The sequence below is a fragment of the Amia ocellicauda genome, chromosome 14 (assembly GCF_036373705.1).
Source record: "Amia ocellicauda isolate fAmiCal2 chromosome 14, fAmiCal2.hap1, whole genome shotgun sequence".
Taxonomy (NCBI): Eukaryota; Metazoa; Chordata; class Actinopteri; order Amiiformes; family Amiidae; genus Amia; species Amia ocellicauda.
Genome location: NC_089863.1, coordinates 7,579,068 through 7,592,068, shown reverse-complemented (window position 1 = coordinate 7,592,068; position 13,001 = coordinate 7,579,068). Strand labels below are relative to the sequence as shown.

The following is a 13,001-nucleotide window of genomic DNA, read 5'->3' as shown; positions in this document are numbered from 1 at the left end:
TTTTCTATTTGCTTCAGAATGGAGTCTGCAATAGTCTTTATTGGTGACCAACAACCTATGTGTGTATGCCTACAGGATATTCTCTATAAACCATTTGCTTTGGTTCACTTTGGTTATTGAATTACTACGATTTTCGTGATTAACAAGAAGCTCGGAAGCTCTGTCTCTGGACCCAAATTGTCTTTACTTAAGAACAGCAGAAGCCAACCCTATAGAAATACACAATTAGCAGTTCATGAGGACGCATGTGCAATAAAGCCTCATTCAGTACGAATTTGAGTCTTTTTAGGTGCTTGTTAGTGGACAGAAAATGGCTAAAAGATAGATACTAGGCAAAAAGTTAGAAACTCAAATAAAGTATTGCCTATATTGATTACAAAACTTGACTAACTATGGCATCATCCCCAGTTAATATGCTGCGTTCGGTCTATTGCAGGTCTGTTTCAGATTATTTGTTTCTTGCTGGGTTTTGGTTTTTCGGTGTGCAAATTCCCCTGCAGAACCCTCTTACATCTGCCCTTTTCTCCTTTTCTTCCTTCGTGTCTGTGCAGTACTAACAATTGAACATAGGTGGAAGGGTTGATATATTATTTAAAAGGGCAGCTGTTATTGCAGGGTGCTAGTGTGCAGTTTTGGATGACATTATATTTTTTGGAAAAGCGGATCGCAGTTTATTGCTGATTCCTAAATCCAGAAACCTTCTGGAAACTAACAGAATACATATTAGGATTTGATATGAAATGTCACTGTAAACTGTTATGTTTGTTCAGAAACAATGGTTTTGGTACATTAGGCATCATATGTGTTTGCTAATTAGGTCAGGAAAATGTCCTCCTCATCACAGAATTAATTCCCCTGAAAACTCATGCCCTCATAACTTGCTAATAATCAGTTGGACAGTCTACCTGATTAGCACGGTGTTCCTTGATTGTTCTGACCGAAACAACCATTTATTTGACATGTATTATAAAGATGAGCATAAGTGTATCCTACATATACACCTTTATTGTATTGAGAAAAGGACCCAATAATATTTCACTTGGTGACACCTAGTGGTCAATCCAAAATCCACCTGGTAATCCGAAACCAAAACCTCAATTCACTGAGACATACTGAGAAATACTGACCAATCAAAATAAAACGTGGAAAATGTGCTACCTAATGTTGGTCTGGAAAAGTGGGCAAAAAATCACCCAAAGGCCTTGTCATTTCTGAAAGACAGTTGATTTTAAACATCACTATAACAATTTGCAAGTTTTAGCTTTGACCGGAACAACAAGCAGTCAAAATGACAAATTAAGTCTTAACCATGAATGTTAATTGTGCTTTGTTTCATTTCATAACCCCTTAAAGTAACATTAAACCACCTAACAACACTAACCTATTGAAAAAACATAGCGTACCATCATCATGGTCAGGTCACAATTGAAATGTTGTGGGTTTTGGGCTCCATGACACAAGAAGGATACATAGGCCTTAGGAGAGGGAAGGACAAGCAGACCTTGTTTTAAACGCTTGAGCTCCATGGGCTGGAGGAATGGAGAGCTGACTCTCTGATCTAAGCAGGCGGTGTCAGGGGAGGACGCTGATCTTTTCAACATATTAAAATGATTAAAGTCAAGGCTGGGTTGCACTTCAAAGTTTTGGAAATTGAACACATGGACATAAATGAACATTGCTAAACTAGATTTATAATGGATATAAAGAAGCACTTTTTTCTTCTTCAACTCAGTCTTTTTGGATTCATTTGCAGTACAGTGGAGACCATTACAAAGAGAATGGTAAAGGAGCTGATGTTTCTAACGCTGGATCAAAGCCACAGCTAGCGTCAGAAATGCAACCACCATTGCCTGCGCCAAAACGAGAAACAGATCTACCTCACCAAAAATCCCAGCGCCCAAGCAAGAAATAGAACCACCTCACTGAAAGTCCAAGTGCCACACTAAGAATCAGATCCACCTCACCGAAAGTCCCAGTGCCCCAATAAGAAACAGAACCATCTCACAGAAAGTCCCAGCGCCCAAGTGAGAAACAGAACGAGCTCATCGAAAGTCTGAGCCCACAAACGAGAAACAGAACCACCTCACTGAAAGTCCCCGGGCCCAAACAAGAAACAGAACCACCTCACTGAAAGTCCAAGTGCCACACTAAGAATCAGATCCACCTCACCGAAAGTCCCAGTGCCCCAATAAGAAACAGAACCATCTCACAGAAAGTCCCAGCGCCCAAGTGAGAAACAGAACGAGCTCATCGAAAGTCTGAGCCCACAAATGAGAAACAGAACCACCTCACTGAAAGTCCCCGGGCCTAAACAAGAAACAGAACCACCTCAGTGAAAGTCCCAGCACCCCAACGAGAAACAGATCCACCTCACCGAAAAGTACTAGACTTCCTGATAATCAGCCCCGATCGCAATCCTGTTCTCGATTCTTCCTATATTCTTAAAATGAGATTACCACCATGATGAACAGTAAGAAATGTGATGTGTCAGGAATCCACAGGACCACGGTGAATCAATAAGATGTTTATTGTCTAACGGTAATAAAATAATATGGAGAAAGTAGGTGACAGAGATACGGAGGATTCCCAGACTCAGGGTAGGTTCTAAACCCCGAGCAAAAATAGGAGCAGTTATTTATAGGTTTAGACCTCGAAAGCGAACAAAGAAAAATTTATATATGGAAATAATTAGGAAGAATCAATGAATATGCATTAAATACTGATTAGTATGCAAAGCTAACAGATTATATTGGCTACTGAATGATCAACAATATAGTTAATGAGTAGATATGTCAAATCCTCTGGTATATTTCCACTGCACCACTACTGTAACCTTGTGGACGACTCTCAGAAACAACAGGAAGGTTCATTATCAATATAGCCATGTTCACCTCATCCCCTGAAAGTGTCAAGGCAAGGAAATCAGATGTTTCTGTAGTATCTGTCTACTACAGACTTCTCTAGACACGGAAAGAGAGGCAGACACATGAGCCACAATTTAATAATTTGGATAAGTTCAATATAGTTGCTGATCAATACTAGAAATTCTTACAATTTCATATATCTCACTGTAAAGGTGTTAGACTGAAGCAGATTTGGACTCTCAATTAACCGTATTCACTACATTAGAAGTGATATAAAATGAACAAAACAATCTATATCAATTTAAACAATTAGAATAAGACCCCAGTCCATTCCTGTCACTGCTAACGAACCCTGTAAGCTGAGAAGTGTGTCTCTCGGAGCGGCAGGTTTGCGGTGTTTGAAACGCTTTGCTGCTTTTTATGTGATCCCGGAGATTGAATTAGAGCTACTCAAATGTGATGCGGCCACGCATTGTGGCTTATAATATATCTGCGCTATTTCATCTTGTTCTTTCTGCGCGCTGCCACAGCACATTTCATTAATCACACTTGTCATGTCATGTTTACAACTGACCCCTTCTGTAATGGCAGTTTAAACTAGGCTTTTTTCAGCACCGGAGCAAAAAACGTCAGGAAATGGCCCGTAATCTCTTCCGGACGCGTAGCGGGTGAACCTCAAAGACAAATAATTAAATCTATTCGCATTGTATTATGCTTAGGCACTTTGAAAATCCAAATAAAGACATTAATGTTTAATGTGAAGTTGAGCAAATCCAAAGAACTACACTAAGTTAACAAATTAAACTGTCTACAGCAGGGGTGTCAGACTCCGGTCCTGGGGGGCCACAGTATCTGCTGGTGTTTGTTCCAACAGACGCTCCCAATTTCTTAATTACTGTCATTATTTACTCAGGTAGGCTTATCTAAAACCTTCATATTTTATTTTTATAGCCGATACCTTACAATAGGTTGATGACTCAAAACTCTGAACCCAAGAATATTTCAGGGTCTGGAGAGAAGTGATAAATTAATCCAGTTAATTGTTTAATTAGACCAGTTAAGGAGCTTATCGTATCTGCTGGCCACCTGACACCACGCACTGGAGAGAAAAAGGCTGTGTGTGGGGATTATGTGCTGATTTCACAGAGAAGTTTCAGTGCTGAGGGTTCTGCGTATGGACAATATTTACACCAGGATATGCCTTGTGTTAAGATACCATCTTCGTTGAGTGAGAATGGCATTTTAAATCATTCTTGACTGTATGTTTTCTTAAAATAATTAGTTCAGTCATACCCCAAATACGTCAATACTAGTATTTTCCCACAGACGTCTGCTGTGAGAGTCTCCTCAACGCTGGAAGCTTCTCTCCAGCTGACCTCAGCCTCCGTTTTTACAGCCCAGCTTTTGTTCCCACCGAGGAGCACCTGAGAGCAAGGCTTCTAAGCTCGCCTCCATCCCGGCATAGTCTGAAGCCAAAACAGCAGCTGATCGCTGAGGCTCTACACAAACACGAGGCAACATAGGGCACATTTACACTGCCAGTTTGTTTCAGGATCAAACGATCAGGAAAATTTGATCCTGATCAACACTACTGCCTCGATGTCGCCAATCCGGATGGCTCAACATTGAGTCACACTGGGGGCTTTGCATGTGGTCTTAGTGCAGATGTCAGGGTTTCCCCTACAATTGCATACTTCTACTACATCATGCTGCAGAGGAATAAATGTGTTTGTATGTTCCCGATCAGTGTCCCTTTAAGGAGAACCTATTCAATTCTTTGCATCATCAAAACATAAGGAAGAAATAGCCTCCCTCTCAGCTGTGCCTTGTGGGGGGGGGTTAATTCCAATATGTTTCAACATTTTGATGTTTTGTGTATGTCAGTATTTATTGCAAAGCCTACATTGAAAGTTGTTGTTTTTTACTTTCATCAGTAAAACAAATTAAGAAGACATGCTTTGTCCTCCCTGCTACGCAATGTCTGGATAATTCTACTTTTAATCTTAAAACAACAACTGCAGAATGGAGATGTTTATAATTGTGTTCATTCATTATGTTTTTGTGGGGGGTTAAATAGTACAATTTCGTACACTAATGTCTAATGCCAATGTCTTCTGGAAGCACTAAAAATGAAAACAGTTATATAATATCTGCTTGACTACACCACCTAGTGATTAAAATGAGCACTACAACCAAAGACCTACAAACACCCTCAAATAATCACAAAAACTAAAGTAATCCCAATTATGCACAGCTTTACCTGGGGTCCCATTCATAAGCCCCCAACAGGGAAGGCACATAACACGCACAAACAAAAGTGACCAATTGTTTTATTCATCCAGTACTTAAGATCCAAACAAAAGTTAGAAAATAATAAAATAAAACAAAATAATCCACAGTGCAAGTAGCACAGAGCAAAAAATAAAAAGCAACTTCCAGGCAAAGTGTCCAGTCAGCTCCCATGCAATAATGCGATCTTCACATGGTTGAGCCCAGTGCTTGTAAGTCTCGGTACAAAAATGAAAGCAAACCCCTAAAAAACATGAAGGAACCGCAAAACACCAAGTATAAAAAATAGGATAAAACACCATCAGAAATTAACTCCCCGCATAAAACTACAAAATAAAGCTAAAAAGTGTACATAAGATTACAAAAAAAAATCAAAGCATAGACAAATCCAGATAACCAGAGGCCTGTGTTTCCATGTGAGTTTCACATCACATACTTAAACTGACCAATTTAAATCTTTAATGCAGAATTAGAACAGATTTACACGGGCAACTCCTCACCATTTTTGCCCAAGTGGGCTTTCCTGCATTTATATGGGAATGTGCTTCTATCCTAGCTCTCCCATTGTCATGTAAATTGCTATTAGTAAGTGCTTTGAACTGTACGATTCAAATGTCATTACGAATCCTATAAAACAAAGAAGCCTTAAAAGCTGCACAGGGAGACAAACGGAAACAAAAGGGAAAAAAATCTCATTGTGTATTATTATCATCTTGGTTTTATTTCGTGTTTTACGATAAAATTATTGTGGAAGTTAAACACTGCGCAAGGCATCCAGACTGAAGGTTTCCCTGTGAGGAGCACAAGGATGCAACTGCATCTGAAGAGAAATGGTCAAGACTGGTCTATATAACAGTGGCTGTAATTGAGCCTTGCCAATTTCAATCTGTACTGTACAGTGAGGCATTTTGCACGACAAAACTAGTGTGAAAATACAGCCTCTTAGGGCATTTACTGGAACTGAAACAAAGTATATTAGACAAGCCATCCAGAATCTTAATTTCATAAATATTTGCCTTTAAATACTTTGCCTTAAATGTCTGTAGAATATAGCATTGTGCCACTTTAGTCTGCTGAAGTTGCATTTTCACTTTGACTTTAGTGTTAGTGTGTAATAAATCCAGATTTAGTATTTACATATGAGAGAATTTTTCTCTTTTAAAGCCGCAAATGTGATTTTAAAAGTTGCGGCGGTTTGTGAAATAATACATATTTTAAATTGCAGGTTGTATAGTACACAGTAGAGTTAAAAAAATACTATTATTTTGCTATTTTGCACATAACAGTAAATTGATATTTGCTTCACTGCAGCTCGATGCTCATTAGGAAAATTAGGTCCTGGACATTTCTTGAGTACCCCATATTCCTCAGTTTCTGGTTTTGAGATCATTCCACACGGTGCAGTTTTTTCTTTTTACATAATTTATTAAACTTATTATTTTGGCCTATTGTTTAATGCCATGCTTTATCCGATCGTGACTAATTTTAGATCAAGGAATCATCATCATCAGCTGCTTCAGGTCGGAAGTATGTTGCATCCTCCCAGAACCACATCCTAATATGGGAGCAACAAACCCTTCAGTTCTGAGAAACTATAAATGTTTCTCTTGAGTTCAACATCTTCTTCAAAGGCGAAATCAGTATGTATTCAGACTTGTTGTCGACGGCGTAAATACCAAATTCTGCGGGGGATTGTGATCAAACACGAGAGGAAGCGCTTGTGACAGAAACGGCAACAGAGTATAATATAGTCAAGACGTTTTCGTATCGGGAGAGGCTGAGAATGATTAAAAATAGAGAAGAGCTGCAACTACCTTGGCTTAGTGTAATTGTGCAGATAAAGTGTCTCCCGTAAGTATTAGGATGCTACAAAGCTGAAGAAAGGACATAAAACCCCTATTTGTGACCCCAGAACTGTTCACAAAACCCAACCGAGCTTAGAGGAAAAAAATATAAACCAAGCGGATGAAAAGGCGGGACAAAGCTGTTGGAGAAACGTGCCTTCTTTAGCCTAATCTGCCTTTATCAGTGTAGGGGCAGGAGCAGGAGGCCTGTTTCACTGTCGAGAGGATGGCTGGATGTGTCCTCTAAGTCACCATGCTTCTCTCAGTCTCTGCTCCTCTGCCACAGCTGCAGCCTCTCAGCCCTGAGGGCTCGTACGAGAAACACTACTGTGCAAGACAAGCATCTCCACACAGATCCGGTGACTTTGGCAGATACAGAGCAGGGATGGCCAGAAAGAGGAAGAGTTTCTGAATACCGTAGGGATTAAACCAAAGTCTTTTGGTGTTTTAGTTTAGTCCAGTCCCACCATTAGGACTTGTCTGTAGGAGTCCATGGTTTGTACGTCCATTAGCACGTGGAGTAAAATATCTCATTGTCAAATATCCAGCCGTTTTAAAACATTTAAAACTGTCCTTAGAGGCCAGAGGTGGATTTCAAATTGGTGGCGACTTGATATCAAAGTCACTGTGCCATCTTTCCAGTGTAGTCCGGTCAATCTAGTCAACGTGATCTGAAACAAACAAATTAAAGACCAATTCAATAATACTGCTGCTGATTTGTAACATATATGTGTCAAATGATATGTACTATACTGTTGTTACCAATTAGAATTAATAACAGCAATTCTAGAAGTAATAATGGCGATGATATTGTTTAATCCTAATCATGAAAGGCTAAATAGATCAGCAGGGACACACGCACCCGGGGACACAAGTGGAAATTGGGCTTCAAGGCATTCAAGACAGAAAACACGAGACACTTCTTCACACAGAGAGGCGTCATTATCTGAACAAACTCCCCAGCGATGTGGTTGAAGCGACAATTTGGGAACATTTAAAAATAGACTGTATGTGATCCTGTAATCACTTAGTTATTAATGGACACCAAACGAGCACAATGGGTCGCATGGCCTGCTTCGCTTGTAAACTTTGTTAAGTTTCTTATGTAATCCCTGGAGCCACAACGACAGCTACCACATGTACAGAGACCTGGATCGGAGACCTCTGACTCCTGGTGCTGGCATTTCGCTGTTGCCACTCAGAAGTGATTGACGTGGCATTTAACATTAAAATAGAAATGTAACTAAATTTGACTCCTTGCTAGTGTAGGCATCAGAAAATAACTCTGAAGGAGGCCGTGATTACCGTGATTGTGCCCATTTCACAAGCCCTCATAGCTGATTGCATCCTTGAACAATTAACCATCCGGAAGATGACGGCAGCACCGGAGCTCAAAAAGCACTGCGAACATCTGCGTGCTGGCAGATACTCCACCGTGTGACACGCTAGGAATAGGGAATAACTCTGTATGATGTGGGTATTTGTGCCGAGTGAAGCCGTTATTGAAAATGGCTGGATTTATGGTTGTTTTATCATCATGTTTTGTTTTAAAAGTTATAGATTTTTTTTTAACTACATATTCTATTGCGTACTATATACGGGGGTGCAAATACACTAATCCTTCATTGCCTAAATCAACTTAATCAAAAAGCTCTGCACAGAAAAGTAATATCTATTTTTATTTATTAATGAGGAACTGCCAATCATCTTTCAGTATTGGGTAAACATGCTTCATTGACAGTCTTTTTTTTTCCCTTCCATATTGCATTTTTGTCCAGCTTGGTAGAACATATGCTGCCAAGATAATGGATCAGTTATCAGGCTTTGGATAGTCGTGTTTGCTGTCCCCCCGGGTGGGCTGTGACAAAGCGCCACAAATGCTGCTAAAGAGGCGGGACGACGGCACTTGAAATTGATTTGCCAGTAGGGCGGCACTCGCTCACGCAGACACGTAGAGGTGCGTGGCCTCTAAAGAGTCAAGAGAGAGACTTTCAACCTCTAATGACGTGCAGCTTCACCGTATACTATCGCACCCTCCGCGGGGTGGTTACACACTTACACACTTATTGATGCTAAAGACATTTAGCGTTTCTATAAAAAGCACACAACTAGTGTACGTGAGTCATATAGAGTGGTTGTCAGGGCTGCATACACCTTAATTCAATTAAGATGTGTTTTTTGTGTTATTATGATGATTATTCCTTTTTATCTATGTGCCGGCTATACAAGTGCTGCATATGTAGCACCAAAGCATGATCACTGGCAATGAAAAACACTTCACTGACACCCTTGTCCTATAAATAGCATCGTGACATCCTATCTCTTCCAGTGCATTGAGATGCAGTTTCTATTTGCGATTACCATAGTGGGCTACACCCAGCCTACTGAGAGGTGCCATTTGTGTGTGGCAGTCATGTGTACAGTTCATATAGTCTCTTGAAATTCTGTGAACGGGCAGAGGGTGTCAAATTGACAGTGTCCTTTCGATCGCTGTTGTTCTTGTTGATGTTAGAATTCACAGTGAATACAGTCAATAAGCAGGGAGGCACGGATGTTGTGTGACCCAGTGCTTCGTGGTTCACATCGTGCAATCGGTTCTGTCCTGCAGATAAGACGCAGATGCCGCCTCTTTAAGAGAACGATTCTAAAGCAACCATTAACAATGCTGTTGTGTACCCTATAGTCCCTGTAGATGATAATGCTGAACTCAGAAATAATATCTTAAAAAACAGTATAATTAAAATATAATGAAATTGTATGTTTAATATTTTCATTGGATGTTGAAAATGCAATCAATTAAAATCGATGGCTTAGACATATTACATTAGTTTTATGTTTGTACTTTCTACTTAAAGAAATCTATGCAGTAACCTTTTCTCATTTGATTCTTGTTTCTTCTTCTGTGAAGAATAATATGAAACACAGGTGCACATTGCCATTCACCCCACAAAAGGTCAAAGGTCAGATGTGTCTAATTTAAAGTGATCGAATTACTCCTTGGCTATATTAAAGTTAAAATGCCAGTATTATTATGTTCGTCAGAAAACCATGATTCATACAATACATTAGCTTGGCCACAAGATGGTACTTCCGCTGCACAATCTTATATAAATATAAATATAACATCCTAACATCTTACATTTTCAGACATTTATGCACATTTTATTTTGTTTCATTATTTTATGAGCTCGTTATGTTTATGGTTACGACATTGTTTTAAATCCACAAATAGTTATTATATATAGAGGCAAAACTCATTTTCTATTTTATTTTTTCTTCATCTGTTTATAATTCTTATGATTAATATTATTAGGGTCATTAAAACACACTAGTTGTGTGGCGCTGTCAGCATGATTGACAAAAGAGACAAACTAAGAATGTGGTCACCAAATGATTTGTAAATCCTGATTTATAGAACTGAATAACTTTATCTATAACTTTATCTTTAACTTTTATCATTTTTAATGTGTATCGAAAACCGATAATTCTTTAATTCTTACTACAGCGAATTAATCAATAACTACTAATAAAATAACCAGTTTAATTGTAAACGCAACAACAGAATAACAATCTGAAAAAATAAAGTAATAACGCAGCAGTAATCTTAACCCAAGCATCAGTTTATTTTTAACTTGGCCACACGATGGCGCTGCTGCACACTTAATATCACAAGCAGCATCAACTGCTCTGTTTTAAACTATAGCGGCAGATTCAGAAATGACGGGGTCAAAATCAAGTGATTATTATTACAAATCTGTTGTTAATGTGTTTGTTGTCTTGCAGTAAAGTGTTCCCCGTTGTGAAAGAAATATGGAACAGTAACCTACAAAAAAATGTATACTTCTACAGGATCAAAACTCACTTTGTTGAATCCTGATTTGAAGAGGGTTTTAAATATATGTTTTTAATTACTTTTTTGATGTTTTATGTGTGATGGTTTACCACAGTGGCCGTTAGTGCATGACAAAGCAGCAGGAGTTCTTACAATTCTTAAGCTCCTGTTTGCAATATTGGGGCACGCTGCCAAGGCGATGTGCCAACACCCTAACTGCTGCAACTGTCTATAACATATGCATGGAGATCACACTTAATGTGAGGACAGCGTGAGATCTTTCTTTGGCTCTACACATGGCTAATCACACATCTCCTTGGCACCACACTGTAAGTGGAAAAAGTGGAAATTCCCATTTAAATGCATTACAGGGTAAACCTAGCACAGCATCCACCTCTCAACCCCTCTTCAATGATGTCTGGGGAGTCATTTGTCTGACTCTGTCTCTCTTCTTATCTTTTTCAAGGGTTCTTAAGCACCGGTGACCAGGCGGCGAAAGGGAATTATGGACTGCTTGACCAGATACAGGCACTGCGCTGGCTCAATGAAAACATCGGGCACTTTGGGGGCGACCCGGAGAGAATCACCATCTTCGGGTCGGGGGCAGGAGCATCTTGTGTGAACCTTCTTATCCTGTCTCACCACTCTGAGGGTAAGAGGGAGAAAAGAACAGCACTTTCTGCGAGATCGGGCGTGGGATTATTGTGGGAGTTGTGATGCAAAAACTGGAGTTTTTATCACGGATTATATTTTAAATGGAAATTTTCTTTAAGGTTCTGCTTCCACATTTACCTGTCCATATCGCTTAGTAGACAACTGATAATATCCATTCATTGTCAGTCCAAGCATATTGAATGATTCTGCCCCCTTTGCTAAACATTTATTTTACATATCTATTTAGCAGACAAAACCAAACCATTATGTTTAAGAAATCAATTTAAAAAACATGGAAAGCAATTCGCGACAGTTTAGGAAATTGCATACGACCTCACTCAACACCGTTTGGCATATATAACTTCCACTTATGAATGGGAAAAACACATACAGTTATAAAAAATGTAAGTACTGCCTAATAGGTCTCCCGGGAGAGAGGGAGCTGATCTCAAATCCCATCTGTGCTGTTGCTGCCTTTGGCCAGGAGTTCCCAGAGTGCATTGCACCACTAGCCAAGCACTGCTGAAGTGGGTAACGGCCAGATGTGGCTTTGTCTTCTCCTTCCTACAGAAGTACAGACTAAGTACAAACTATTTAGTAATAAGCCTTCTAAATTGGGGATATGAATGGGAAACAACTATCACTAAATAACCTGCCGACCAAATCACAGAACCTTATCACTTCAAAAGCGGAAGACAGGAAAAGTATTGCCGGTTCATAATTTGCAACTTCCTATTCTAACGACCAAAACAAGACCTCCGTGTACTAGGAAAGGGGCTGAGATTCCTCTGTTTATATCATTCCCCACATCTCTTGTAGTTGTATTGCTACTAATAAGAATGAATAATCCCATACATATCAGTGATATGTACAAAAGAATATCTTAGCTTCCATCCAAATAAAGTAATGTAGCCATATGGTTGTTTTATTTTATTTTATTTTTTGATGTTTTTCCATATGCATGACTTTTGTTCATATGTGTGGTTTCTATTATCCGTTCTTATATATTCTTATTTCTGTTTCCCCTATTTATACATGCAAAGTTATTTTAAAGCTCTGCCTCTATAACACATACGTCCTGAGTGGCATTTCTCTCTCAAATGAGATCACTGGCTGTAGAGGAAGTTCCTTTTGGTGATAGATCAACAATATGAACAATAAAAGACTGCAAAGAGCTCATGAACAGAAACGAATTCACCTTTGTCAAATAACACATCATTGACAAGTCTAACCCTTGAGTTGATATCTGAAGGTCATTTTTTTTTTTAAAGGAATGACACGTTGATGGTCCCCTGAATGTGTATTAATCTATCATGGCACGCCACTGCTCTTAGAATTGAGTTGTACACTAGCATCTTTTTCCTTCAGTTGACAAAGCGAGGCAACAGAAATGGCTTCAGGTTATAAGACAGACCGAGAGCAGCCATGTGTGTACGGTGAGCACATTCTTGACAATGATTACAGTTACAATGGCAGATGGCTCCTTTGAGACCACCGAAATGAACATTTTGAAGGAGA

General features: G+C 39.3%; 1 protein-coding gene across 1 annotated transcript in view; it reads left to right on the top strand.

Annotated features, from left to right (window-relative positions):
- The window catches only part of nlgn2a (neuroligin 2a), a 172,207-nt gene that overhangs the window by 147,060 nt on the left and 12,146 nt on the right, over positions 1-13,001 (top strand). Inside the window, exon 5 of the mRNA XM_066722749.1 lies at positions 11,296-11,481. Coding sequence (XP_066578846.1) covers positions 11,296-11,481 — 186 coding nt within the window. The remainder of the gene's footprint in view (positions 1-11,295; positions 11,482-13,001) is intronic.